The sequence below is a fragment of the Solanum stenotomum genome, chromosome 12 (assembly GCF_019186545.1).
Source record: "Solanum stenotomum isolate F172 chromosome 12, ASM1918654v1, whole genome shotgun sequence".
Lineage (NCBI taxonomy): Eukaryota > Viridiplantae > Streptophyta > Magnoliopsida > Solanales > Solanaceae > Solanum > Solanum stenotomum.
Window position 1 is genome coordinate 16,583,544 of NC_064293.1, and position 27,371 is coordinate 16,610,914.

General features: G+C 33.0%; 3 protein-coding genes across 4 annotated transcripts; 1 reads left to right on the plus strand and 2 right to left on the minus strand.

The window, feature by feature from the left end:
- The first annotated feature begins 287 nt into the window (after positions 1-287).
- On the plus strand, positions 288-1,941 carry LOC125846905 (putative F-box protein At1g47790). Of its 2 annotated transcripts, none has more exons than XM_049526598.1 (3): positions 288-381; positions 484-533; positions 1,596-1,941. In XM_049526598.1, exons 1-3 carry the CDS (start codon positions 342-344, stop codon positions 1,923-1,925), a joined length of 420 nt encoding a protein of 139 aa, XP_049382555.1. In that variant the 5' UTR covers positions 288-341; the 3' UTR covers positions 1,926-1,941. The 2 variants fall into 2 exon arrangements, with proteins under 2 accessions (XP_049382555.1, XP_049382556.1); XM_049526599.1 differs by lacking the exon at positions 1,596-1,941 and adding an exon at positions 626-834.
- Positions 1,942-2,605: 664 nt separating this feature from the next.
- Positions 2,606-4,923, minus strand: LOC125846884 (AAA-ATPase At3g50940-like). The gene is made up of 2 exons (XM_049526568.1): positions 3,800-4,923; positions 2,606-3,479 (listed from the first exon to the last, which is right to left on the minus strand). The coding sequence occupies exons 1-2, from the start codon at positions 4,817-4,819 to the stop codon at positions 3,012-3,014; spliced, it is 1,488 nt and encodes a 495-aa protein (XP_049382525.1). The 5' UTR covers positions 4,820-4,923; the 3' UTR covers positions 2,606-3,011.
- Positions 4,924-5,635: 712 nt separating this feature from the next.
- LOC125846881 (toMV susceptible protein tm-1(GCR26)) lies at positions 5,636-14,014 on the minus strand. The gene is made up of 9 exons (XM_049526566.1): positions 13,709-14,014; positions 12,470-13,123; positions 11,164-11,370; positions 10,580-10,795; positions 10,262-10,481; positions 9,398-9,645; positions 8,080-8,258; positions 7,717-7,970; positions 5,636-6,275 (listed from the first exon to the last, which is right to left on the minus strand). The coding sequence occupies exons 1-9, from the start codon at positions 13,847-13,849 to the stop codon at positions 6,124-6,126; spliced, it is 2,271 nt and encodes a 756-aa protein (XP_049382523.1). The 5' UTR covers positions 13,850-14,014; the 3' UTR covers positions 5,636-6,123.
- Between the last annotated feature and the right edge of the window lie 13,357 nt (positions 14,015-27,371).

Sequence of the window (27,371 nt, forward strand, 5' to 3'; positions counted from 1 at the left end):
TTAATTGAGGATATAATAGGTAAAAAGAATTTGTCCTTCATTGAATTGTCAAAATGGACAAGTAATTAGAAATAACTATAAAAAAAAAAAGTGAACACGTAATTAGGAACAAAGGGTGTATGTAACTTATCCCATAAAGAAAGAGAGGGTATTTTTGATAAACTAAATATCATTGTTAATTTGGTATTATAGGTAAATTACACTACCTTTTGGTGTCTCCACCAGAAAATTTTCCCGATAATATATAGGGTTCCCATCTTTTTGCTCACTCACAATTTTGGCCTTGAAAGTGAACTGTGAAGCTTTATTAATTTAGCAGCCCGAATGTCGAAGCTCCAACGATGCCACAGAGAAAGAAGAAGTATGTTCAAATCTGCAAAGGTAGATGTTTTTATCTATTTTTTTGATTTTCCATTCCGTGTCCGATACCAGTATTAGAGCTATGGTTCAAAATTGGGCGTAAACACAATTTTGAATTTGCAGAGGAAAGTCAGACAAAGAAAAGAAAGCTGATGGATGATGATGATCATCAGGTAAGTTTGCTTTGATTTCACTTGAGCTTAATTTGATCGGGTTTTGTTGTTAGATTGAAAGAGTTAACATCTCAAACCCTTGTCTTATCTAGGCCATGACAATTCACTTTCAAGATGAAATTATTATATCTGTACGGTCTATTCTGCGATTTAAATGTGTTTCAAAATTATGGAAGACAATAATCTGTGAACCTTACTTTAAGATGACAAATCAAAGACATGCGATGAATTTCAAAAAGATTCTTCTTGGCCAATGGTGCTACCAGCGGCGGACTCACATTCATCCGTGAGGTTGCACGTGCACCCGACAAATTTTAATTTTTTTTGTATATATATATATATATATATGTATAGATAGTCTATAAATGTGCACCTAAATAAACAAAAATGATCTTAGTGCGGTTGGTCAGAGGCTGAACATTAGAGCTCAATGTCTCGAGTTTGAATCTCTGAGAGAGTGTTGTCATTTTTTTTGCCTTTAAAAATCAGCCTTCTCTCAACGGTTAACCCCTTGTGCGGTAACTTCAAATTCTGGGTTCGCCTCTGGATGCTACAATGATACAAATAAATTTCATACTAGTTTGTATTGTTCTCCTTTTTAATCGGCTCAACTAGTTGAGGACGTAGAAGAACTTGTTTGTCCTGGAAACCATGAACCATCAAGGTACAAAAAAGTGCTCATAAAAAAAGCGTTCAAAGTGTGTTGTTCTTGTAATGGGTTGGTTCTTCTCTTAATTGATGGATATCTTTTGCTTTGAACCCTTCCACGAGAGAATCAATAGAACTTCCATATTCAAAAACTAAAAAAGGGTTGCCTACTTTCGGATTGGAATATGACACAACTAATGATGACTACAAGATCCTTAAGTTTCACCGTGCTTACATAGGAATTGACTCACTTCCTATGTATAGAATTACTCATGATCCTTTTGCATTTATATATGGAGCATTTCATTGGGTCGGTTTCCACAATAAACCTTGTGTAGTTTCACTTAGTATTTCAAATGAGGTGTGCGGAAAGATACAATTGCTAGAGCAATGAGAAAAATGTTTGATGATTAGATTTGCAAATATGGAGTTGCAGTATTAAGAGAAATGCTTTGCTTTTATTATGCTCATATTTTTTTCGAGGAGACTACTTGTAAGTTATGGGTAATGAAGGAGCATGGTATTGAGGAATCTTGGATTCAATTGTATACTATACAAGAGACAGGTATGACTTTAAAAAGACCGCTACATATGTTTGACAATGGTGAACTGCTACTCAGCTACGAACACCATCCACTTAGGACACCCAAAGGACCATTTGAATTAGGCTGCATATGGTCCCGTGCCATTCAACAAGCAATTACTTATTCAGAAAGCGTGATCTTTCCAAAATTACTTATTTAGTGTGTGATTACGTATAATCAAGACATCTTTTTACTTTTTTTTTTGTTTTTGATTATTATGTGACAGAAGACTTTTATTTTGATGGTTTTATCTATTGTTTACTAATTTTTATTTTTCAAAATGTCAGTTTTCTTATTTCATGTTATGAGAGAATCGACACGGTGATGCACAACCATAGACTTCATTAATCAATAAAAATTATCTTTGCCCCAAGTTAAATAAAAACCTCACTAATTTAGGATCTAATTGCTTAGATATACACTACATTGAAATATTACGTATCTTACTAAATTTTGATGTTTTCAGATACGTTCAAATACATGTATTTCAGATACATGAGGTCAAATTTAAGTGTAATTTGTTTTACATATATTGTATCAAAGTGGATTCGCATGTATCTGGGATATATAACAAATTTCGCTCGCCACTCTCTCATGTAATTGGTATCTCATATGTGAATTACTCTAGATACATACGAATACATGTATCTAGTGTGATTCAATGTATCTGAGATACAAACAAGTCTCGCTCGCCTCCCTCCCCAATCTCGCTCGCCTCTATCCATATTTTTGTGTATCTGGTAGCAAAAATACATATATCTAAGCGTAAGATACGTATGAAACTCTTAATTAGTGGTAAGATACATAATATTTTGAAAGTATGGGTAATAATAATATATATGGTAGTGAAATGTGTTTAATTATGTAGTTTTTCCTATAATATATAATGGTGAAAACAACTAATCTCATTAAAAATTGACTTCTAAATGAAAGGTTACAACTAAGAAAACCAGAAACCTGCATTTAGAATTGTATTTTTTTGGTGTTGCTTATCTAAGTGTTATTAAATTGTAATGTTAATCGAATAGGAATGCACACTTGGGTGAGGGGGAGTGAGAAGTTAGGCAAACTGACGAGCGCCAAAATACAACATAAATTGAGTGATTCGCTAGTCAAAGACAATATAGTATTTTAGCTCGTTTCCACATAAGTTGGTACGAATAGTGAATCGAACGAAATCTTGTTACGTATTATCCAAATATTGACATGTTAGGTAGAGCCAACTCTCTTTGTGGCTTTAAACTTCTCATTTAGTGATCTTTTTTTCTTCTAAGTTTTCTTCAATTCCTTTTTCATCACTTTCCTTCTTCTCATTTGTCTCCAATTCTGTTGCCTCTACTTTCTTAGACTTGGCATCTTCTTTTTCCTTAATCTTAACGTGTAGAAAACTAATTAAGCCATTAAGTGAAACATCAACCTCATCTTCCTTCAACAGTTGCTCAGCCACTTCGGCTGGCGTCACCATCGCAGTTTCTATGAGTTCTTCAATTTGTTTGAACAATTTGTGCTCTCTAGTTTCCAGGTAATTAGCAGCAAGAAGTCTGAAGCCACTGGGAGTACAATATGACAAATGAATGTGCATGTCCATCCTCCCGGGCCTTAACAATGCAGGGTCAAGCTTTTCTATGTGATTTGTTGTGAAAATTATGATCCTTTCGTCACCACAGCTCGACCATAATCCATCGATGAAATTCAATAAACCAGATAATGTCACCTGCAATGGAAAAAAGAAGAAGAAAACAGACATTCTTCATTCTATTTCTTGCAGTACACTTGTTTAATTATGTCTACAACTACCTAATCAATATTTCTCGTATGAACATTCAACTAATAGTTATTATCTCAGAAAGTCGGCTTTCTTCTTGATTCCTATTTTCTTCAACAAAAAAAGTGATTTTATGAGATAATAGCTAGTAGTTGAGTGACTATCTGAAAAATCAAATCTGTCATCAAGTTTCCTCAAAGCTTAATGCTGGAAGCGAAATGCTTTTAAAGTAAGACAAGGAAAAAAAAGCTAAAATCAAAGGGACTTACCTTGGTTTCTTGTTGATTAGAACCATCTGGAGGAGAATCATTTGTTCGATTAGCCAAATTATTTTGCAAATCAATGGTACAGTCAATGTCTTCGACCACCAAGATGGACTTGTTAGCCGTGGCCACAAGCAGACGTCTTAAATCAGAGTTTCTCATCACCTCAGTCAACTCCAAATCATATATATCAAAGTTCAAGTAATTAGCCATGGCGGCGACCAAACTGGATTTTCCTGTCCCTGGAGGGCCATACATCAAGTACCCTCTTTTCCACGCTTTCCCTACTTTCCTATAATAATCTTTTCTCTTCACAAATCTGTCTAAATCCTTTACAATTTTGTCTTTCAGCTCTAAATCCATTGCCAGAGTCTCAAAGGTTGCCGGGTGGTCAAGATTAATCGCCTCCCATATATCATGTAAATTATAAATGCTTTGGTAATCCACAGTGTGAATCTTGATTGCCCTGTTCTCGAGTTTTCTCATTTTTGCCTCTCCTATGATGTAAGGCAAGTATGAATTAAGGACAAGGTCCTTGTTTTTCTTGTGAAATGTGAGCTCAAAGGATCTGACCTCAGATCTTAAAGTGGAATTCATGCTTCTGGGATTATAAAAGTCTCTAGACTCTACTTTTTTGCTAAGCCAGATCCACTGGAGTTTCTGCCCACTGTAAACATCCGTCACCTCCTCGTCGCGTTCCAATGTTATGTTGAATTGTTTCTCCTTCTCAGGCTTGCTGATTTTGACTCGCCTGGTGTTGGTTGACAACTTGTTACCCAAGTACATTTCAGCTGCTTCGTAGATTTCATTGTTGACCAAGCCATCAAATTCGTCAATTACCATTGTTAGCTGATTTGAGAACCTGCTGAAGAGGTTTTTGAGGCCAAAGAAGAGATAATCATACAATTCTGGCGGCAGCAACTCATTTGCAACGGTCCGAACAACCATGGTTGTTGCAGCAACAGAGCCTACTGTAGATAAGACGGTCTTGGCAAGTGCCATTTTTGATTCTGCAGAAGAAGACATGTTCCCAAAGAGGAACGTGTCACTCTGTGGCTCAGGATATTCAAGATTTTGTTATTGACGTTGAGGGTGCAGGAGAGGGAAAGCTGGTTTGATGGGATGTAAGCAATGGCTAAAGGGGAAGTGTTAATTTATAAAAAAAAACAAAAGATGTGAAAAAAACAAAACGTGTGAAGACTTTTGGAACCGTAGAGAGCAAGTGTTATTGCTTAGACTGGGTGGACTTTGAAGATTCTACATATCCCCATTCACATTTTAATAAGGAAGTTTTCCAATATGCCAACTCGAGTATAGCCATTTTAACATAAGAAAAATGAGAAACTGCAGCGAAGTTTCTGCCACCGTCCACCATTTCAAGTCAGGATAAGGTACCAGACTATAGCAAGAGGCGGATTTATAATTTAATAGCTATAGGTTCAACCTTTAAAGTATATTATACATACCATTTGTTGCAACTTAAGTGAATTTTGTACACATGAAATAGGGTTCAGATGATCCCGAACCTAGTGCCGCAACACTACATCTATTACCCGAAGGTAGAGTTGACTACTGCATGCTGAACACTAAATCGGTGACAAACTTAGAAATTGTAAGTATTTGAAGCCTGAAGGCCAAGGGTGCTCCGATGTGTTGGAAGATGTAGGAGAATTTCCCATCTACCATGAAAACATACTAAAACTGAAAAAAAAAATATTATTATGGAAGAGGGAGGATAATTATACGTTGCTCAATGGAAACGAACATAACGAAACTTCATGCAGTCCATGCTGCAGAGGGAGTCACATTCAACCAATGTAAAAGGTTGATGACGAAAATATCATGGATATCATATGGACAGATAACAACTGCAGCTGCAGTGCTGTAGTGTTTCAAGTTGCTAGATGAGTACAGAGGAGCCCGGGACATGATCAGAATAACTATCTGTCCATCCATGTGTACTTCCCTTTGTCTGAAGATTAATAAGAACTTGAATATAAAGAAAGATAATTTGCCCTTGTGAATGTGTAAAAAATAATTGGAGAAAGCTTCATTGGCATATTAACACAACATTCAAACAAAAAAGAGCTAATGCTTATGATCTGCATCATTAATCTCAGAGGGAGAGGGGCAGCCTGGTGCACTAAAGCTCCCGCTATGCCAAGGGTCCAGGGAAGGGCCCGACCCCAAGGGCCTATTGTATGCATCATCATTCTCAGGTTACTACAAATTTCTTTCAAAAGTCAGGAGACCGAGAGTAATATATAAAGAAAGAGGTGAAGATCATACATATAGGTTTGGACATTTAAAGAAGCTAAATCCACTGCATCTCACTCCATAGAAATAGACTTGTACTGCTGGATAGTTGCAGTTATAGCTTGCTCAACTGGTAGTCTTTCCATGCTTGAAGCGCCATAAAATCCATGAACTCCTCTGGTTCTCTTCAGTACATATGCTGCTTCTTCAGGGGAAGATATAGGGCCTGCAAATAGAGCAAAGATTCTTCGCTTTAGCAACATAAATAAATCACAAGGAGAAGAAAAGAACGTGTCGTCATAATAAAGACTAAAGAATTGACGACACAAAAAACATGTCAAGCAGAAAATAAACTTCCTCCAACGTTATCTTACTCAGATAAATGAAAAATTATAACTACAAGTATTTGTTTGACAACTTAAAATTTTGTTCCAAATTAGACTTCGTGGATTGTCTGTCAGAAAAAGAACATTATTGCTTTTGAACAATGTTTAAATGTCAAGAAGAATGCTGGGTTACAAAATGATAGTAACTGCCATTATCTACTTAAGAAGCAAATATATAATGTTAGAAAAATATACTAAAAAAAAAGAGAAAAAGATACAACAAAAGAGAACAGCCTCATTCATTGCCTGAATTAGATCGGACTTCATTTAGAGTGAAAATTACGCCTTAAATATCTATTGTCATAATGTCATCCATCATAAAACAATATTTTCTCTTGCTAGGGAAAGCAAAATAAATATTTGAATCATACAATTTTCTAGTTATAAGAAAGCAAATAAAAACATAAGTTACCCTTATCTCAAAAAAAAAGAAAGCAAATAAAAACACACTCATTGTTTCATAAAGAATTTGAATGTACGTATCAGGACCCAGAAAAGCACAAATTCAAAGGAGTACCAAGAACTTAACATCAACATACCTCTAAAAAAACAAATGTCTACTCACACAGTTATCATGGAAGATAAACAGCAAATATGTTGTAGGAAATATGTTATGTACAAATTTTAAGGGAAATAAACAATAAAAATGCAACTGTAAATCCAAAAGTTTCAACCAGCATTTGTTTTCCTGGTCATGATTTATGAGAATGGAGAAACTGCGGGGAATCAATGGTAAAGCTATGTGGACTGCTACACACACATGAATCATTCAAGAAAGTAGAATATCAATCTTCACCACTTGACAAAATGTTTCTTTTGTTAGAGTCTCTAGGTTCATATATATTACCACATATATAATTCGTACTAGTGCACTAACTAAATGGTGTAATATAAATTAGGCAACTACCTTAGGATTTATACCCATAAACATTGGGGTAGGACATTGAAAATAATAACATCATATGAGAATCCGCGCAAGTGCTATGAGAAGCAGCTCATACACATGCTTAAGCTTTCAGTAATCTACCTAACTTATTCTTTACACGCCAAGGAATTAAGACAAAATAACTACAAAATTAATGAAGCCAGTGAACTCATTTGGTACAGTGTGCACCATCAGAGTACTGCTTAGTTGTCAAATTATTTTAGCTGAACCTGGAATTTGGCAGAGAGTTTGCTTTAGTTGGCTACATTAACAACAAAGACTTGACCCAGTCATTTTCTTTCGTTTTTTTTTTTTTGCCTTACAATTTTCTAGTTACTGTAGGTTTCGTGGATTACCTCCATGGCAGAGCACAATTGCATCAGGATTTATCCTATGAGTAGCATCTGCAATAGCTTGGACACAAGTTACACTTTCCTCCAATGAGACAGCTGTTTTTGCACCAATTGAACCAGATGTTGTAAGCCCCATATGGGCCACTATGATGTCGGCACCAGCTTCTGCCATAGCAACGGCTTCATCTGGGCAGAAAGCATATGGGGTTGTCAAAAGGCCCATCCTGTGAGCTGCTGCAATCATCTCAACCTCCAAGCTGAATATAAAGTAAGATATCATGATCTTGTTCGTCTTTAAGAAACCGTCTTCTTACAATTAGAAGGATATAAGTTAGTCTTACTAAAACATATCTACTGTAGACATACCCATAACCCATTCCAGTCTCTTCCAAATTTTGTCTAAAGTTACCATCAAATAGACCAACAGTTGGAAAGTTTTGCACCCCACAGAATCCAACAGATTCCAACTGCTTCAGGAAGTTATCCATCATGCGGAAAGGATCAGTAGCACAAACTCCAGCAAGAACTGCCACTTCCTTAACGACCTGAAGATTTCAATGTCGATAGAAACTAAGCCACCATTCTGGAAGGTAAGAATATATCTGAGGAAGGAGAAAGAAACAGAATCTTCCTTTTCAACTAAGAAATGGACAAAACATCTCAATGAGCTATCAGTAAAAGTTTTGTCATCACTCAGAAACTTTCTAAGATAATGGACCACCCTATGAAGGACATAATGAGAAACCTCAATCATGGTTACTATTTGCAACAGAACTCATACGGAAAAAGTATAATACATGCTGAAAAATTATGTAAATATATTGTAATCCACCTTCGAGATTTTGAAGAAAATTGAAAATAACTTAAGTTCCATACCTGAACTTGTGAGCATTTTTGTCCTATGACAAATGCAGAAAGTAAAGTTCACAATTACGGATGACCAGCCATTATATGGTCTGTAGGGTTTAGTCATTCTTCTACACAACAAAGTTAAACCTCTAATTTTTCTAAATATGTAATCCGACATCTCAACTATGTAGCTTCTCATCTAATTCAGTAAGTGTGAGAAGTCCAACTATGTAGTTGGATTAAGACTAAGGAAGGATTGAAATTGACACTATAGAAGCTGTTGAAAGCCCAAGCTGGATTGAAGTTGGTTGCCATTCTATCTACATTTGTTTTCATCTTTAACCAACCACTGGAGTGATGTGTCCACAGCTTACTGAAAATTTGGCTGGGATTTCCTGAGAGTATCTTTTTGAGGCAACACTGAGATTTCTACTCCAAGAAAGAGGTACTGACAAGAATCATAGAAATGAAATGGATCAGCTTTAATGTATCCGACTATGAATGTCAACTGGAGGTTACTTCTAGTCTATGTACAGGGAGCAGGGCTGTCTTGGTTTAATGATCTGTATTCTTTGTTTCCTTGTCAGTAGAAATTTCAAACTGCTCGTAGTTCTTAGTGCTTTGTTCATGTTGAGTCAAGTAAGGCTTTATCAATTTGTTAAGCCTTTGAATCGAACATGAACTTGCTTGACAGCAGGTTGTATTAACTTGAACAGTAAAGTCGTGTGCAAGTCCAACCCGAGCTAAAATCAAAGAATAAATGAGATGAAGCTGAGCCTAAAAGCCTATAAGGTTTTCGGAAGAACTAAAGAAACACATAACAAGTAGGACTTACAGGCAATACTTCGTTGGCCATCTCAAGTACAATGGCATTTGCATCAGCAAAGGGCAATAGACCAGCTAAGGATCCCCTTCCTGCCATCCTAAAGCGCCCCGAGTTGTACAAGACAATCAAATCTACACCACCAGCTTCCTCAAACTTAGCAGAAATACCTGTACCAGCACCAGCCCCAATAATAGGCTTGCCCTTACTTATTTGATCTTTCAATTTCTGCAGTATCACAATCCTTTTCTGCAAAGTTTCTGCTCAAGGAAGATTAAGCTTCTCATCAAGTCTTCATACAAATTAAAAGAAGAAAAGAAAAACCATTAACTGAGAAGCTGTTAGATTCATTTCCCTGTTGATGAGCCAGTATATGCCATTTCCAAGACATTCTCAAAACACTAGTCAAGATAATTATGATGACAATGAAGGACAAGAATCCATCATATGGCATTTCAAGCTAGCCCATAACCAGCAACCTATCGGTAAAAAGATAATCTTTGAGATAAGATCAACCATATTTCATGCTAAGAAATTATAAAGCACTCTCATCATCTTTCATTTTGTTGGCTTCTATGGCAAGCTAAGGTTTTACATATATGCCTTTTATTTCACTTATCATCTTAAATCAATGTAGGCGTCAAAGATAGGAAGTGCATGAGCTTTGGCAAAGATAAGAAGAAAGCTTTGTGTTAGACCTAGAAAATATTGTGAACAGCCCATCACTACTGCGGGAACTGGTATATAAATTAAAAGAAACCTGGATTCACTAGCAGTAATCATATAATGGAAACTGTTCAGCAATTTTCTAGAAGCTTATTTGCCATGTCATTAGGATGGCAATTATCAGCCTTGATATTTAGGAAGAATCGTCACCTGGTTTTGCATTTGGAAAGTCATTCAGGCGAGAGAAGTTTTTTCCGTTGCATGAGGGATATTTCTGAAGAACAGCATTATCATTCTGAATGTCTTGGATAGATTTGGACTCAGCTGGCTGACATTCAACATGTCTAGATTTCGGAGAGATTTCCAAGAATGAATCAACTAAAGCATTTGCAAACTCCACATCATTGATATGGTAAGGAAAGACCTTAACCTATCAGTGAACAAACATTTCAATTATCTGAGTTGAGTTTTGCAGTGGAATGTAACATCATAAGCTGCCATGCTCTTCCTTACAAATAATTGTGGTACCTGACAGCGCTCATTATTTTCAAGAAGCATCTGTAGCTCATGTGTAAGACAACTAGTTGCCTCAGGATCATAAAAGTCTTTACCCAGTGCATCCAATGTAGACACACCTTTCTCTGGCAAGCAAACACATACACTTGATGATGCCTTGTTCAACTTTTTTGCTATAAATGCAGCAAATTTCTTATTTTCACCTACTGTAGTACGCATTAGGGAAACCTGTAACATAGCATTCCATTAATTTAACTCAAAAGGCACACCTCAAATACTTATTTGATAGTTTATCAAATTGAAACCCATATGCTTAATTGTGCAGTCACGACACAATTCAATAATTTTCCAAAAGTATGGTAAAATATCTCCTTATGATGATAAAAGCATGACGTCCTGAGATGGTTTTCGAATGGCTAGCTATCTCTACTTGTTCTAAGTTGTGCAAGATGACATCAAACACGCTACTTCTTTTCACGACCACATAATTGTGAATGGTAAGTGTTCCAACATTATCTTTTAGATAATACTACTGCTCAATATCTTATGGAATTCACTTAGAGACAAACAAGGAGCAAAATTAAAAGATGAATCACCTGCTCATTATGTTCATGAATCTTTCTTTGCTGAAACTCAGGAGGTATGGTAGTTTTAGGACCAAAATTCACCATATCCAATGCTCCCACACTCAGAACCAAAGGAATCTTCTTCTCTAATATTGCATCAAATCGGGAACTATCACATGCCATAACACCTCCAACTACGTAATCTGCAACCTCAGTTGTCGTAATATCCAACACACCCTAAAATAAGTTTAGTAACAGATGGATATTAATAGCTTTCCAGAAAGAGATAATGTAATACTTCAGACAGCAGTAAGATGTTTGACAAGCCATTTCAGTGAACAAACTGCATGTCTCTACCTTCTTAGAAATGAATTTACATGGTTCTACCAGTAGTTTTAAAGGATCAATTGCAATGAACTAACAATGCATCATACAAATGATTCCTATTTCCTTTGTAATAGACTGTAAACCTAGGAAAAGTTTTAGAGAGCATTAAATCCTACTTCTCATACTATTTCCTTACAGTTCCTGAATGCTAATAGCATAATAGTATATTCCAAGTCTACTCTAGCTCAATTAATTATGAATAAGATGTATAACCATTTAAAAGTAACGAAACAATAGTTAGAATAATAATAAGGATCATAATTTTATATAGTTTTATATATTGAAAGCATCTATTCTTATTATCCAATCTCATTTAGATAATATGCGAAGGCTAACAAATATGAATTAGTTTACCATAATCATAATAACGAAGACGGTGACGACAACAACAACAAATTGGAATGAAGATAAAAAATAAACATATTTGCACTGGTTTAACGGTTAAAAATGTAATACTCTGGATTTGAAATGAAGAATAAGCTCATGGAATTAGAAAAGTAAATATGAATTACTATATATATATGGGAAAAAATTCTATGTTATAATTAACTATTAAAGAAGATTTTAAGCCATTCAAAGCAATACATGAACGTCCAAGAGAATGACTAACCAAAATTGCTTAGCTCGTCACTACTATTACCATTAGTATCATCATTGTTCTTACTTATATAATTAAATAAAACAAATTGTTATGATAAAATCAGATGGTATTTTTACATTATAAGATGTCAAATGGCCCAATAACGAAACAGGGACTTGAAACAAAATACTACATAATGTAAAGAGATTTTAGTACTTTTAGGATTGTTATGAACAGAGGATTTATTGGTCCATAGAAGTTTCAATTTTAGGACTTCAAAGCTCATTATAAGGGAAAATAAGAAATATCAATACCTTGCCTATTTATATACCACTGAAACCATTTGTAGTCATAGAGCAACACGATTACCTGAATAAAACCTCCTCTAACAAGATCCTCCATTGCCCTGCCCCCGACACCCGTAGCGTGGAAAACCAAAGTCTCATATCCTTCTTTCGCTAATCTTTCTTTGACAGCATTAACACAAGGAGTCGTAACCCCAAACATAGTTACGCCAATTGTAAACTTTCCAGTAGGGATACTATGCTCTTTTGAACTTTCAAGCCTTCCAACCACCATTCCAGCAAATGCCGCACCCGCATTAGATAGAACAACCTTACTAACACTATTAATCCCACAAATATCTACAACTGAAGGAAACAATACCAAGTCCGATGTTCCAATATAAGATTCAGTTTGACCACTGGCAACTGTAGATATTATAACTTTTGGGATCCCAATTGGAAGAGATCGGAAGGCAGATGACGATAGAGATGTTCCTCCACTACCCCCAAGGCCAATTACTCCAGCAAGAATCTGTTCACCATTAGCTTTACTTAGGAAAGTTTCAAGAGCTTTATTCATGATTGCAATAGCTTGGCTTCTATCCTCTGAAAGCTGGACCACAGATTCTCCCCCTCGTGCATAGCATGACAGCACATCCTTCCTCGGTACAAAATCAAAATCAGCACAACTATTTGTCTCCTTCAGGCTGGTTGAGACATCAACAATTGTCACTCCTACCTATAAATCAACAAGTATAGGTATAAGAATATAAGGTTGATATCGATCAAAGGCTAAGTTGCTCAGACTCTCCAAAATTATTGCCACACATGCATCGAATCCTCCAAAGGATAAGGATCCGACAAGCACCTAGCAGCATATTTGAAGAGTCCGAGCAACATAAGTCAAAAGAATAAAAAATGTTCCACAGCAAAGTATTCCACTTACGATCTAACTTACTGTATACTTCTGCAAATTACAATTTTTAGTTGACTTGGACTATCAATAGTTCTACACTGACAGTGAAAACAAGTAACTTCCTACAACACGGCAAGTATCTGCCGGAACTGTAAAGTTATTTTTACGTTTATCCATATATATAACTTAAATCCTCCTCATCAATGTTTCAACAACTGAAAACTGCATATATATTTAAACTAAATTGTTCTCTCCGTCAATTTTTGCAGTTCAGAAGCTACGACTCTCGTACTAACATTTTAATTTACATTGTGAACAATATTAAATTCGTAATTAAACATCAGTCGATTTTTCAGCAATTTACAAAGAAGCGAAAGCGAAAAAGGTAATGTATAGTATTTAACAAACCTTGAATGAGGATTTATTGGAGAAGCTGTTAAGACTGGATCTCACATATTCGGAGAGGAAACGAAGCTCGTCGAATTTAGTATCAGCTGTTCCGATACAGAAAACTCGAGGAGAATCACTCTGTGCAGTTGCCATTTTCATCAAACAAAATGCTACAATTCGTGTTACAATTGAGATTTCAAAATGGACGGTAAATTTTATTTCAGTGTGAGGATGGATAGCTTCTGGAATCTCGACGACGAAAGATCACCGGCAACGGTTGGACAGAGAGGCGGCAACAACAGTCCAGAGTAGAGGTTTCATTTATTTTTTTCTTTTATTCCTATGGAGCAAATATATTATTAAATAAAAAAGTGGTTGATTAGTTTGCCTTTTTGGTGTGGCTAATGGCGACAAAGATGACCAACTTTTATCCGAGAGCTCGCCACTATAAATGAATCTTATATTCATTTTAAAATTTAACAGGGAAAAGGATCAAATATGCCTTTAAATTATTCGAAAAGGTTTAGATATACTTTTCGTTTAAAGTTTGATTCACTCGTGCCCTCGCTGTCCAATTTTTCATCTAGATATCTCCTTATGGGCGTTAGTTGGCCTGCTGGAAATATCCAGCTCATTTCCCATTTCTTTAAATGTCACATGGAATTGACATATCATTTTGACTTTACCACATAACATTTATATGAAAATGGAAAGGGATCAATTATACCCCTAAAAAATTCAAACCCATAAACACTTAATCCGACCCATAAATCAACCCCCTTTAAATAAACTACCCGACCTGTTTTTAACAATTTTGTTTAAATTTTTATTTTTTCGATAAATCTCGAAAATGAGTATTGATTAATAAAAAATAGGAAAAATATGAAAAAAAATATAAAATTAACACCAAAAATTTACAAATAAATATAGTAACCTTAAATTCAACAATTTCAACATTTTTTTTAAATTTTTATTTTTTTCGATAAATCTCGAAAATGAGTAATTGATTAATAAAAAATATGAAAAAATATAAAATTAACGCAAATAAATATAGTAACCTTAAATTCAACAATTTCAATAATTTTTTTAAATTTTTATTTTTTTTAGTAAATCCTAAAAATGCGTAATTCATTAATACAAAAAATATATGAAAGGTATGAAAAAAATTTAAAATTAACGCCAAAAATTCACAAATAAATATAGTAACCTTAAATTCAACAATTTCAATAATTTTTTTTTAATTTTTATTTTTTCCGGCAAAACCCGAAAATGAGTAATTTATTAATAAAAAATAGGAAAATATGAAAAACAAATATAAAATTAATGCCAAAAATTCACAAATAAATATGGTAACCTTAAATTCAACAATTGTTTTAATTTTATATTTTTTTTCATATTTTTCCTATTTTTTATTAATCAATTACTCATTTTCGGGATTTACCGAAAAAAATAAAAATTAAAAAAAAATTGTTGAAATTGTTGAATTTAAGGTTACTCTATTTATTTGTGAATTTTTGGCGTAAGTTTTATATATTTTTTTCATATATTTTCTATTTTTTATTAATAAATTACTTATTTTCTAGATTTGCCGAAAAAAAATAAAAATTAAAAAAAATTGTTGAAATTTTTGAATTTAAGGTTACTATATTTATTTATGATTTTTTGGCTTTAATTATATATTTTTTTTCATATTTTTCATATCTTAATCAATTACTCATTTTCAGGATTTACCAAAAAAAAAAAAATTTAAAATTATTGAAATTGTTGAATTTAAGGTTACAATATTTATTTGTGAATTTTTGGAGTTAATTTTATATTTTTTTTCATATTTTTCCTATTTTTTATTAATCAGTTACTCATTTTCGGGATTTACCGAAAAAAATAAAAATTTAAACAAAACTGTTGAAAATGGGTCGGGTAGTTTATTTAAAAGGGGTTGATTTATGGGTCGGATTAGGTGTTTATGGGTTCAAATTTTTTAGGGGCATAATTGATCCCTTTCCATTTTCATATAAATGTCATGTGGTAAAGTCAAAATGACATGACAATTCCATGTGACATTTAAAGAAATGGAAAATGAGTTAGATATGTCCAGCAGACCAACTAACGCTCATAAGAGCATATCTAGACGAAAAGTTGAGCGGCGAGGGCACGAGTAAGCCAAACTTTAAATAGAGGGTATATCTAGACCTTTTCGAATAGTTTAGGGGCATATTTGACCATTTTTCCATATAAAGGGTGTTTTTAATTATGGTATACCCTTTAATTGGTTATTATTCTTTTTCCTTTATCTAGAGTCAGTGTCTTTCGGAAATAGAATCTTTAGCTCTCAGATGGTGATAAATATGCATACACTCTACCTTTTCCAGATCTCAATTGTAGAATCTAAATATATTTACACTATACCTTCTCTAGATCCCAATTGTGAAATCTCACTTGTATATTATTGTTATTTTGTTCGTTTCTAAAAAGAAAGATGTATTTTTACTAACTTATCCTAAACATATTGAACAATATATACATAATAACTATTTAGAAATTTCTTTTTTATTTAAATAAGGGAATGTCTCCTTAATTAGGTGAAACACTATTTATTTTAAAACAAAATGAAAAGGTAAAAATACCACTCATTTTTGTAAAAATAGAATATAATTAGAGGTGTTTTATGATTCAATTTGGATTGATTATGAGGTAAAATCAAAATCAAGCAGATTTAATTGATGTTTTAAATATTAAAACTAAACAAAATCAAATATAATTTTTTCCATTGATTTGAGTATTGTCGATTTGGTTCAATTTTAAAAATATATAATGATATTTTATATATTTCTCTCTTTATTTATTGATACAATTAACAAAAAAAAAATTGATCATTTTTCAACTTATTCATTAGTCTATTCGACATAAATAAATTCAATAATTATAAGATAATTTCAAGGATATAAATTTAGTAGCACAAATTATAACTGCCTTGCATATAAAAAATTATGTCTTAAAGACATAAAAAAGCAAAATTATTTAAACTATAATTAAGAATATTTTTGTCCAAAATTTTTTACTAAACGAAAATAATAAACAAAAATTAAAAATCACAAATTCAAGAAACAAAAATTAAAAACCACCCTAATTTTAGACACAATCCATGTAAAACCTGTTGGGGAAAGGATGGATAAAAAGTTTGGTAAAGTGATAGTTTGGTTCTCACCTTTAATTAGTTGACCACTTTCATGCCTTATTTGGCATGTGACAATTTACTTGGTCATAAGTATTTTTTTGGAGTTAAAAGCATGATTATATGGTAGAGAAAATTTGACCATTTAATTTGTTCTTATTATATAATTTGGAGTCCAAAGTTTTGCTACTATAAAAGGAGAGTCATTTCTTCATTTTAAAGTCACCAATTTGAAAAGAATTAGTTGCGTTTGTTTCCTTTTTTGAGTAATTGTATTTTGTAAGAAAGTTAGGTTAGGAAAACACTTTGAATAATTTTTTTTTAATGATTTTGTGAGGTTATTATTTTGAGGTATTAAAATATTTAATTACTTTAATTTTATATTAAAAAATTTCTAGAGACTCATAATTTAACTATTTTTTAGATATTACTTAATTAAGCAAGTATTTTATCGCAAAGTTGATTATATTATATCTACCGCAGGAACATACATGAACTAAGTTATTTGTGTAGTGAACGAGTTAACAACATAATTCCACACTTTATAATTAAAACTGAAAGATGAATATATTTCAGGTTGTGGACGAGGCGCCAATCCTACTACATTATCCAAATACAATTTATTAATTCAATTATCACAATTGCTAATTAATCAGATTGTTGATATTCGTGGTAGTCTTTCAAACTACTACACAACACACCTACTCAACACAGATCAATGTCTATATTCCTATTGGAATTGATCGAATGAGAATGCCATACACTTATTATATTTAATAAAATGCGACGGCTAGACATATTCATATTATAATCACAAGTTCTTACTTTGATACTAGAAAGTTAGATCACATTCTCCTAACACTTTCTCTAATCTATCCATATCTTTTTCAGGCATGTAAAACAGATAATAATAGATAAAATCGACCGTTAGTTATGCAATCAAGCAACTAATCGCAAATGTAAAGGAGTATTTGTAAATTGATAATCCAAACTAAGGCATACATATTCCTCAAACAATAATATTCATGGCTATTCCACAATTTCTCTCTACACAAAACAAAAATAAAAAATTATACAAATCCACTCATTTTAAAACAACTAGCTAGAGTATAATTAGGGGTGTTTCATGATTGGTAAAATCAAAATCAAGCAGATTTAATTGATGTTTTAAATATTAAAACTAAAAAAAATCAAATATAATTTTATCCATTGATTTGAGTATTGTCGATTTGGTTCAATTTTTAAAAATATATAATGATATTTTATGCATTTCTCTCTTTATTTTTTGATACAATTAAAAAAAAGGTTGATCATTTTTCAACTTATTCATTTGTCTATTAGACATAAATAAAATATAATAATTATAAGATAATTTCAAGGATATAAGTTTAGTAGGCATTTGTCTTGCGAATAAAAAATTATGCCTTAAAGACAAAATGTTTTTTAAAAAAATTCCTTGCAAAATTATTTAAACTATAGTTAAGAGTATTTTTGTCCAATTATTTTCATTAAATAAATAATATATACAAAAATTAAAATTCACAAATTCAAGAAACAAAAATTAAAAACCACCCTAATTTTAGACACAATCCATGTAAAACCTGTTGGGGAAAGGATGGATAAAAAGTTTGGTAAAGTGATAGTTTGGTTCTCACCTTTAATTAGTGGTCACTTCATGCAAATTAGGGGTGTAAGATGTGGCCTTATTTGGCATGTGTCAATTTACTTGGTCATAAGTATTTTTTGGAGTCAAAAGCATGATTATATGGTAGAGAAAATTTGACCATTTATTTTGTTCTTATTGTATAATTTGGAGTCCAAAGTTTTGCTACTATAAAAGGAGAGTCATTTCTTCATTTTAAAGTCACCAATTTGAAAAGAATTAGTTGTGTTTGTTTCTTTTTTTGAGTAATTAGTATTTTGTAAAAAAGTTAGTTTTGGAAACACTTTAAATAAATCTTATTTAGTGATTTTGTAAGGTTACTCTCTTCAGGTATTAGAATGTTTAATCACTTTAATTTTATATTATAATATCTCTAGAGACTCATAATTTAACTATTTGCTAGATATTACTATTATTACTTAATTAATTAAGCAAGTATTTTATCACAATTGGTTATATTATATCCATATTTACTGCAAGAACATGAACCAAGTTATTTGTGTTGTGAACGAGTTAACAACACAATTCCACACTTTATAATTAAAATTGAGAGATGAATATATTTTGGATTGTGGACAAGACACCAATTCTGTTACATTATCCAAATACAATTTATTAATTCAAATTATCACAATTACTAATTAACCAGATTGTTAATATTCGTGGTAGTCTTTCAAACTACTACACAACACACCTACTCAATACAGATCAACGTCTACATTCCTATTATAATTGATTTAAAGAGAATGCATACACCTACGATATTTAATGCTAGTGAAAATTACAATATAACAGAATTACAAGATTATAATTGAAAATGAAATGAAGAAATAAAATCTCTTTAGGCTGAGGCGCGGATATCTCGCTCTCTTTAAGGAGATTCAAGCCCACTGCAACAAATGTTTTTCACCGGTCCAGCAGTAGTCCTCTTGACTTGTCCCCTACGGGACAACAATCTAATCACAAAGTATAACTCAACAAACTCTGGACAAGAGTTGAGTTCAAAGCTCCACAAAAAAACACCTCCTTCAACTAATAAGAACTTTCTTTTTGACAAACTTTTTGCACTCTATATTTTTTCGTGTGTCTCTAAACCAAATGAAGACCACCATTATTTATACTAGAAGAAGTTTTCTTAAGAATAAATAGGAAGATAATGGGATAGTAAATAGTGAAGATAAATGATCTTAGGAGTTACATAAATAATAGGTATAATGGAGGAATAAAGAAAGAAAATAATATATGAGAAGTTACAAAAGTTTCTCTTGGCTGAATGGTGAAAGCCAACCGTTGGTAACATGCAACAAAGAATCAGTAACATATGCAGTAACTCCAAAATGGAGTAATGCACTAAGCAAGAAGTAATTGTCATTACTTTTGTAGCATATGAGAAAGTCAACCAAACGGTAATATCTTAATCTCAAAAACTAAGCAAATTAATATTATAGAATATTAATATTAAAATGCTAATACAAAGGGAGAGTATATCAGCTGAAGGAAGACTATCATACATAATGAAGGTGTGCTCTGCATTGAACTCCCACTTAGTGAAATAGTAACTTTTACTCCAGAGTCGTAGTGGTCTCAGATTTGAATTATGACTACTTAAGGGAAATAAAATATCATTGCTCACACATAATAATCAAGGTGTTGACATGAGCTTTAAAGCCAGCACGTTACCGCCTTGTGCTATTCCGAGTGCCTTTGAGAATAAGTCTAATTCTCATAGGAAGCGACCTACTTCCACACATCACATATGTGAAATCTGTCAAAAGTGCTCCTGTAAATTTAACACTCCACCCATATGGGCTACAAATATTCATTAAGAGTTTTATCAAATCAACCTTCACAAATCACTACAGGAAACAACACACTTACATCATAGGGAGGGAATAAAATGGATGGTGCATTTTTCACAACAAGTCATCATATGATTAGTTTTTTCCTTTGGACCTGGTTATAGGATCTCTAGTCCCCGGGTTGGGTTTCCTCATATATGACTCAACGATTTATAGGCTTCAATCCCATCCCACTTGATGTGCTCCAAACCTTTTCTCTTGTTAAGACCTTAGTAAGAGGATCTGCAAGATTATCACAATATTTGACATAATCAACATTAATGGTACCACTTGTCAAATACGATCTTACATTACTGTGTTTCCTCCTTATTGGTCTGAATTTATCATTGTAATAACGGTTTTGAACTCTACCAATCGTAGTGGTGCTATCACAATGAATTAAAATAGGAGGAATTGGATTTTCAAAATAAGGTATTTGAAATAATAAATCTATTAACCAATTCGCTTCCTCACTTGCTGAAGCTAAATCAATTAGTTCAACCTCCATGGTAGAGTTAGCAAATATAGTTTGCTTTTTTTGTCTCCAACAAATAGCACCACCACCTAAAGTAAAGACATAGCCAGTGTTAGAACAAGAATCACCTGATAAAGTGTTCCAATTTGCATCACAAAAGCCTTTAAGTACAACACGATATTTATTATAGAACAAACTACAATTTTTTGTTCAAATTAAATATCTCATAACTCTTGTTACAACATGTCAATGTTCATTACCTGGCTTGCTTGTAAACCTGCCAAATACTCCTACTGCATATGCAATATCAAACCTAGTGCAATCAGTCACATATCTCAAACTTCTGATTATGATAGCATATTCCTTTTGATTTATTACATCATTTTCACTTTCAACAGAAAATAAGTGAATACTTGAATCAAAAGGAGTTACATTAATATGTTTACATGAAAGTTATATTTTTGGGATAAGGGTCTGAAAAATACCATAACTTTGGTCGAATTTGCTGTTGCGATACTAAACTTTCATGAGGACCTATTACCTCCCTACACTATTTAATACCGTATTTTAAACATATATATTTGTCCACGTGGACATAAAAAATAATACAAAATTATAAATAGTAATGTGTCCACGTGGGCACATATATACCTTTAAAATACACTATTCAATAATTCAAGAGGTAAAAAATACGGTATTAAATAGTTCAGAGGGTAAAAAATACGGTATTAAATAGTCTAGGGAGGTAATAGGTCCTTATGAAAGTTTAGTATCACAATAGCTAATCCAACGAAAGTTGGAGTATTTTTCATACCATTATCCCTATATTTTTTAAAAATTTTCTCAACATAATGTGATTGGTCAAGGAAAATTCCATCACATGTTCTTGTTATTTTTATTCCAAAAGTAAAATTTGCCTCACCAAGATCTTTCATATCAAAATGGCTTCTAAAAATATTTTTAGTTTCATCAATAACATTCATGTTAGAGCCAAAGAACAATAAATCATCAACATATAGGCAAATAATCACATGTGAATTATTCCAAGACTTATGATATATGCACTTATCACACTCATTTGTTTTAAAATCATTTTCAATCATGTAGGAATCAAACTTTTCATGCCATTGCTTTGGTGCCTGTTTCAAGTCATATAGGAATTTAGTAAGTTTACATACTTTGCTTTCTTGGCCTGCTTCAATAAAATACTCGGGTTGATCTATGTAAATTTCCTCATTTAGGTCTCTATTTAAAATAATAGTTTTTATATCCATTTGATGAATTTGCAAATAAAAAATTGCAGCCATAACAATTATAAGTCTTATGGACGTAATTCTTGTTACCGGAGAAAAAGTATCAAAAAATTCTAGGTCTTCCAATTGTTTAAAACCTTTTGCAATTAGTCTAGCCTTATATTTATCAATAGATCCATCCGGTTTCAATTGTTTTCGTAAGACCCATTTGCAACCAATAGTTTTACAATCCGGTGGTAAATCAACTAACTTCCAAGTTTTATTAGAAATTAGTGATTCCATTTCATCATTTACAACTTCTTTCCAAAAAATGGAGTCATGTGAAGATAAAACTTCTTTCAAAGTGAGAGGGTCATCTCCAACATTAGACACATAAAAATCATGACCAAAATTTTTTTTTACTCTAACTCTTTTACTTCTTCTCAACTCAAAATCATCAACTTCTTTATTTTTCAAAGTAAAAGTATAGGTAGTGACAAAATATTGTGTTCAATCCTTTGACCCCCACTATTTTTAGAATCAAAAGGGAATTAATTTTCATGAAAAATAACATCACCTGATTCAATAATAATATTATCTTAAAGATTAAAAAATCTATAGGCTGTACTATTTGAAACATAACAAAAAAAAGCACAAGTAGTAATTTTCTTACCTAACTTTGTAATCTTAGGATCCATTAGCCTCACAAAGGCTAGACAACCCCAAACTCTTAGATATCCCAAACTTGGTTCGTGACCTTTCCGCAATTCAAAAAGTGTCAATTTAGACTTTTTATGAGGCACACGATTCAACACATAACAAGCAGTTAAAATAGCTTCACCCCATAAATTTAAAGGTGCATTGACTCAATAAGCATATTGGCATTAGTCAATTCAATCAAAGTTCTATTTTTCCTTTCCGCTACACCATTAGATGAAGGAGAATCAGGAAGAGTAGTTTCATGAATTATTTCCAATGTTCTAACAAAAGAAATAAACTCATTTGACTCATAATCACGACCTCTATCACTTCTAATTCTTTTTATTTTTCTTCCAAACTGATTTTCAACCTCATGGAGATAAGTTTTAAAATTTTCAAAAGCATCACTTTTATTTTTCATCAAGTAAACATATGTAAACTTAGAAAAATCATTAATGAAAGTGATAAACTATCTATTACCTCTACGAGTTAAAATTCCACCAAGTTCACAAATATCAATATGAACTAATTCTAACAAATCAGTTTTTCTTTCAACTTGAAAATGAGGTCTTTTAGTGATTTTGGCTTTACTACAAGCCTCACACTTTTCAAAATTCCTTTTAACCATTGGGATTAATCCCAAATTACTCATGATTCCAACATAACGATTATTAATATGACACAAACGAGCATGACAAAAATTGATAGAAGAAAGCATATAAACAGAAGTAGAAACTTTATTCATTTCTACATTCAGTTTGAACATTGCATCACAAGCATATCCCTTTCCCACAAAAATACCCTCCTTTACAATTACATATTGATCAGATTCAATAATCTGTTTAAAGCCTGCTTTATTAAGAAGAAAACTAGACATCAAATTTTTCCTCATAGAAGGAGTATAAAGTACATCTTTCAAAGTTAATATCCTTCCAGAAGTAAAACACAATTCGACATCTCCCATTCCAATCACTTCAGTTGTGTGAGAATCACCAAGCATGATGGTTTTGGGCTCTTCAAAATAAGTATATTTTTTAAACCAGTCTTTGTCATAACAGAATCAGCCCACCATCCATCAACACTCTCGACCATGTTTATGTCGGTAATCACCGCCACAAAAGGTTCTTCGGTAACGTTTGCCTGAGGGTTAGGACCACGTTTTCGAAATCTGTAAAATCGAGCAATATGCCCACTCTTGTGACAAATAAAACACGATGCCTTATCTTGAACTTGTTGACTTTGTGCTTAGTTATTTTCACCATTATTTTTCTTGAATTTTTTCTTCTTAGGCTTCAATGAAGTATTTTTGTGAGTTTCAGGAGTAGCATTATTTGAAGTAATCCAATTTACCTTCGTTGTGATGTTGCTCTTGTTTGTAAAAGTGCATCTTATCCCCTTGCCTCTTCTTCCATGCGGATTTTTATTATCAAGGTTTCAAGAGAGGTTTCCTTTTGTTTGTGGCGCATAGTTTTTTGAAATTCCTTCCAAGAAGGTGGTAGTTTATCTACTATGCCACAAACTATAAGGTTATCTCCATTTTTGACCTCCTCAGACCTAAGCTCTCCAACAATCATTATAAAGTCTTGAGCTTGGTATACCACTGATTTATTGTCCACCATTTGGAAACGAAAAAATCTACTAGCCGCATATTTTTTCGCTCCAGCCTCTTCGGTATTATACTTACTCTGCAATGCTTTCCAAATTTTCTTTGCACTAGAGTAAGTTCTATCATAATAATCATAAAAATTATCAGATAGACATTAAGAATATAATACCGACACTTATAAGAATCACCATCATACTTTTTCACTTTCTCTAGATGAGAAATTGTTTCATCATCATTCATAGAGGTGTTGTCTTCTTTATTAGGATTCTTTTCGGTTAACACATAAGAACCATTGAGAAGACTTACTTTACCCTTTCATCTCTTGAAATGGTTAGCATTGAACTGAAATGGCTTGTTAAGGTCTCCCATCTTTGACATCCGCGGTTTTTTCAATTGTAGCCATTCTGAATCTCCTTAAAATTGTTAGTGAAAATTATAATATAACAGAATTACAAGATTACAATTGAAAATGAAATGAAGAAACAAAATCTCTTTAGGCTGAGGCGCAGATATCTCACTCTCTTTAAGGAGATTCAAGCCACTGCAGCAAATGTTTTTCACCGGTCCAGCAGTAGTCCTCTTGACTTGTCCCCTCCAGGATATAACAGCCTAATCACAAAGTATAACTCAACAAACTCTGGACAAGAGTTGAGTTCAAAGCTCCACAAAAAGAACACCTCCCTTCAACTAATATGAACTCTCTTTTTGACAAACTTTTTGCACTCTATATTTTTTCTTGCGTCTCTAAACCAAATGAAGACCACCACTATTTATACTAGAAGAAGTCTTCCTAGGAATAAATAGGAAGATAATGGGATAGTAAATAGTGAAGATAAATGGTCTTACGAGTTACATAGGTTATAAGGTATAATGAAGGAATAAAGAAAGAAAATAATATATGAGAAGTTACAAAAGTTTCTCTTGGCTGAATGGTGAAAGCCAATCGTTGGTGACATGCAACAAAGAATCAGTAACATCTGCAGTAACTCCAAAATGGAGCAATGCACTAAGCGAGAAGTAATTGTCATTACTTCTGTAGCATATGAGAAAGTCAACCAAACGGTAATATCTTAATCTCAAAAAATAAGCAAATTAATATTATACAATATTAATATTAAAATGCTAATACAAACCCAACATTTAATAAAATGAGACGAGTAGGTATATTCATAGTATAATCGTAAATTCTTACTTTGCTACTAGAAAGTTAGATCACACTCTCCTAATACTTCCTCTAATCTATCCATATCTTTTTCAGGCATGTAAAACAGATAATAGATAAAATTGAACCGTTAGTTATGCAATCAAGCAACTAATCGCAAATGTAAAGGAATATTTGTAAATTGATAATTCAAACTAAGGCATACATGTTCCTCAAACAACAATATTCATGGCTATTCCACAATTTCTCTCTACACCAAAAAAATAAAAAATAATACAAATTCTGTACCAAATTAATAATATTTGATAATAATACAAATTCTGTACCAAACTAAGGCATACATGTTCCTCAAACAACAATATTCATGGTGCACTTTTATCATTTTTGTACCAAATTAATAATATTTGATAATATTGAAGCTTATTATGTTGGCAACGTGATCAGACGTGGTTTAGTAGTTTGGTTGTTGCATTTGTTTAGGAGTCATTAAGTTGTTTCCTAGTATTTAGTAGAATCAATGCAAAGAAAATTTCTACACTTGCGAGTCTTTTCTTTTCATATTTGCTGCAGTTTATTTTCTATCATTTGGTATCCGAGCCAGAAAGTTTTTTCTTCTTTTTTGAAGTACTATTGCAGCAACAAAAGATGGCTTCTGAAAATTTTGTCCAGGCCGCTATTCTGCGCTTCGATGGTCATTACGACCATTGGAGCATGTTGATGGAGAACTTCCTTAGGTTCAAAGAGTTTTGGCCAGTTGTCAGTATTGGCGTACAAGAGCCAGCAACTGGTACTGCTCGTCGGAAACACAAAGGGCAGAGTTGGATAGTCTAAGATTGAAGATCTCAAAGCGAAGAATTACCTTTTTCAGGCTATTAATTGCTCAATACTGGAAACCATTCTTTGCAAGGATACTTCCAAACAAATATGGGATTCCATGAAGAAGAAGTATCAAGGAACAGCGAAGGCAAAACGAGTGAAGCTTCAAGCACTCCGTGGTGAGTTCGAGACTCTACGTATGCAAGGTGGTGAGTCGGTAACATATTATTTCTCTAGGACATTGGCTATCGCAAACAAAATGCGAATTCATAGTGAAAGACTGGAGGATGTTACCATTATTGAGAAAATACTTCGCTCAATGACAGCAAAGTTCAATTATATTGTTTGCTCCATTGAAGAATCCAAAGATATCGATACTTTTTCTCTTGATGAGCTGCAGGGTTCTTTATTGGTTCATGAACAGAAAATAAACCAACCGGGCAAGGATGAAATAGCATTGAAGGCAGCAATGTCTTCGAAAGGTACAAATCAGGAGACAGTCAAATGGAAGGGAAATAATTGGCACCAGAAGAAGGAGAAGAGCAGCACTGCAGATTCCCAAGAAAAAAAAAGGATATGACAAGTCTCAAATTGAATGTTATCGATGCCATCGATTTGGACACTATCGATCTGAGTGTCGCACCAATTTAAATAGAAAGAGTGGTGGCAGATCTAACTTTGCAGAAATGAAGGAAGATGTAGAAACAAAGGGAGAAGAAGAAGAGATTTCACTTTTGATGGCATACACTGCCAAAGAGAAAGCTTCAAATGATGTATGGTATCTCGATACAGGCTGTAATAATCACATGTGTGGGGAGAAAGAAGCATTCTCAGAGCTGGATGAAACTTTTCGAGATACTGTGAGATTTGGAGATAATTCAGTGGTCTCTGCCATGGGAAAATGAAAGGTATAAGTCATCTCTATTCTTACCATCAATGATGTATTTTATGTCCCTGCGTTGAAGACAAATCTACTAAGTGCTGGGCAACTTCAAGAAAAGGGATATGAACTTAATAT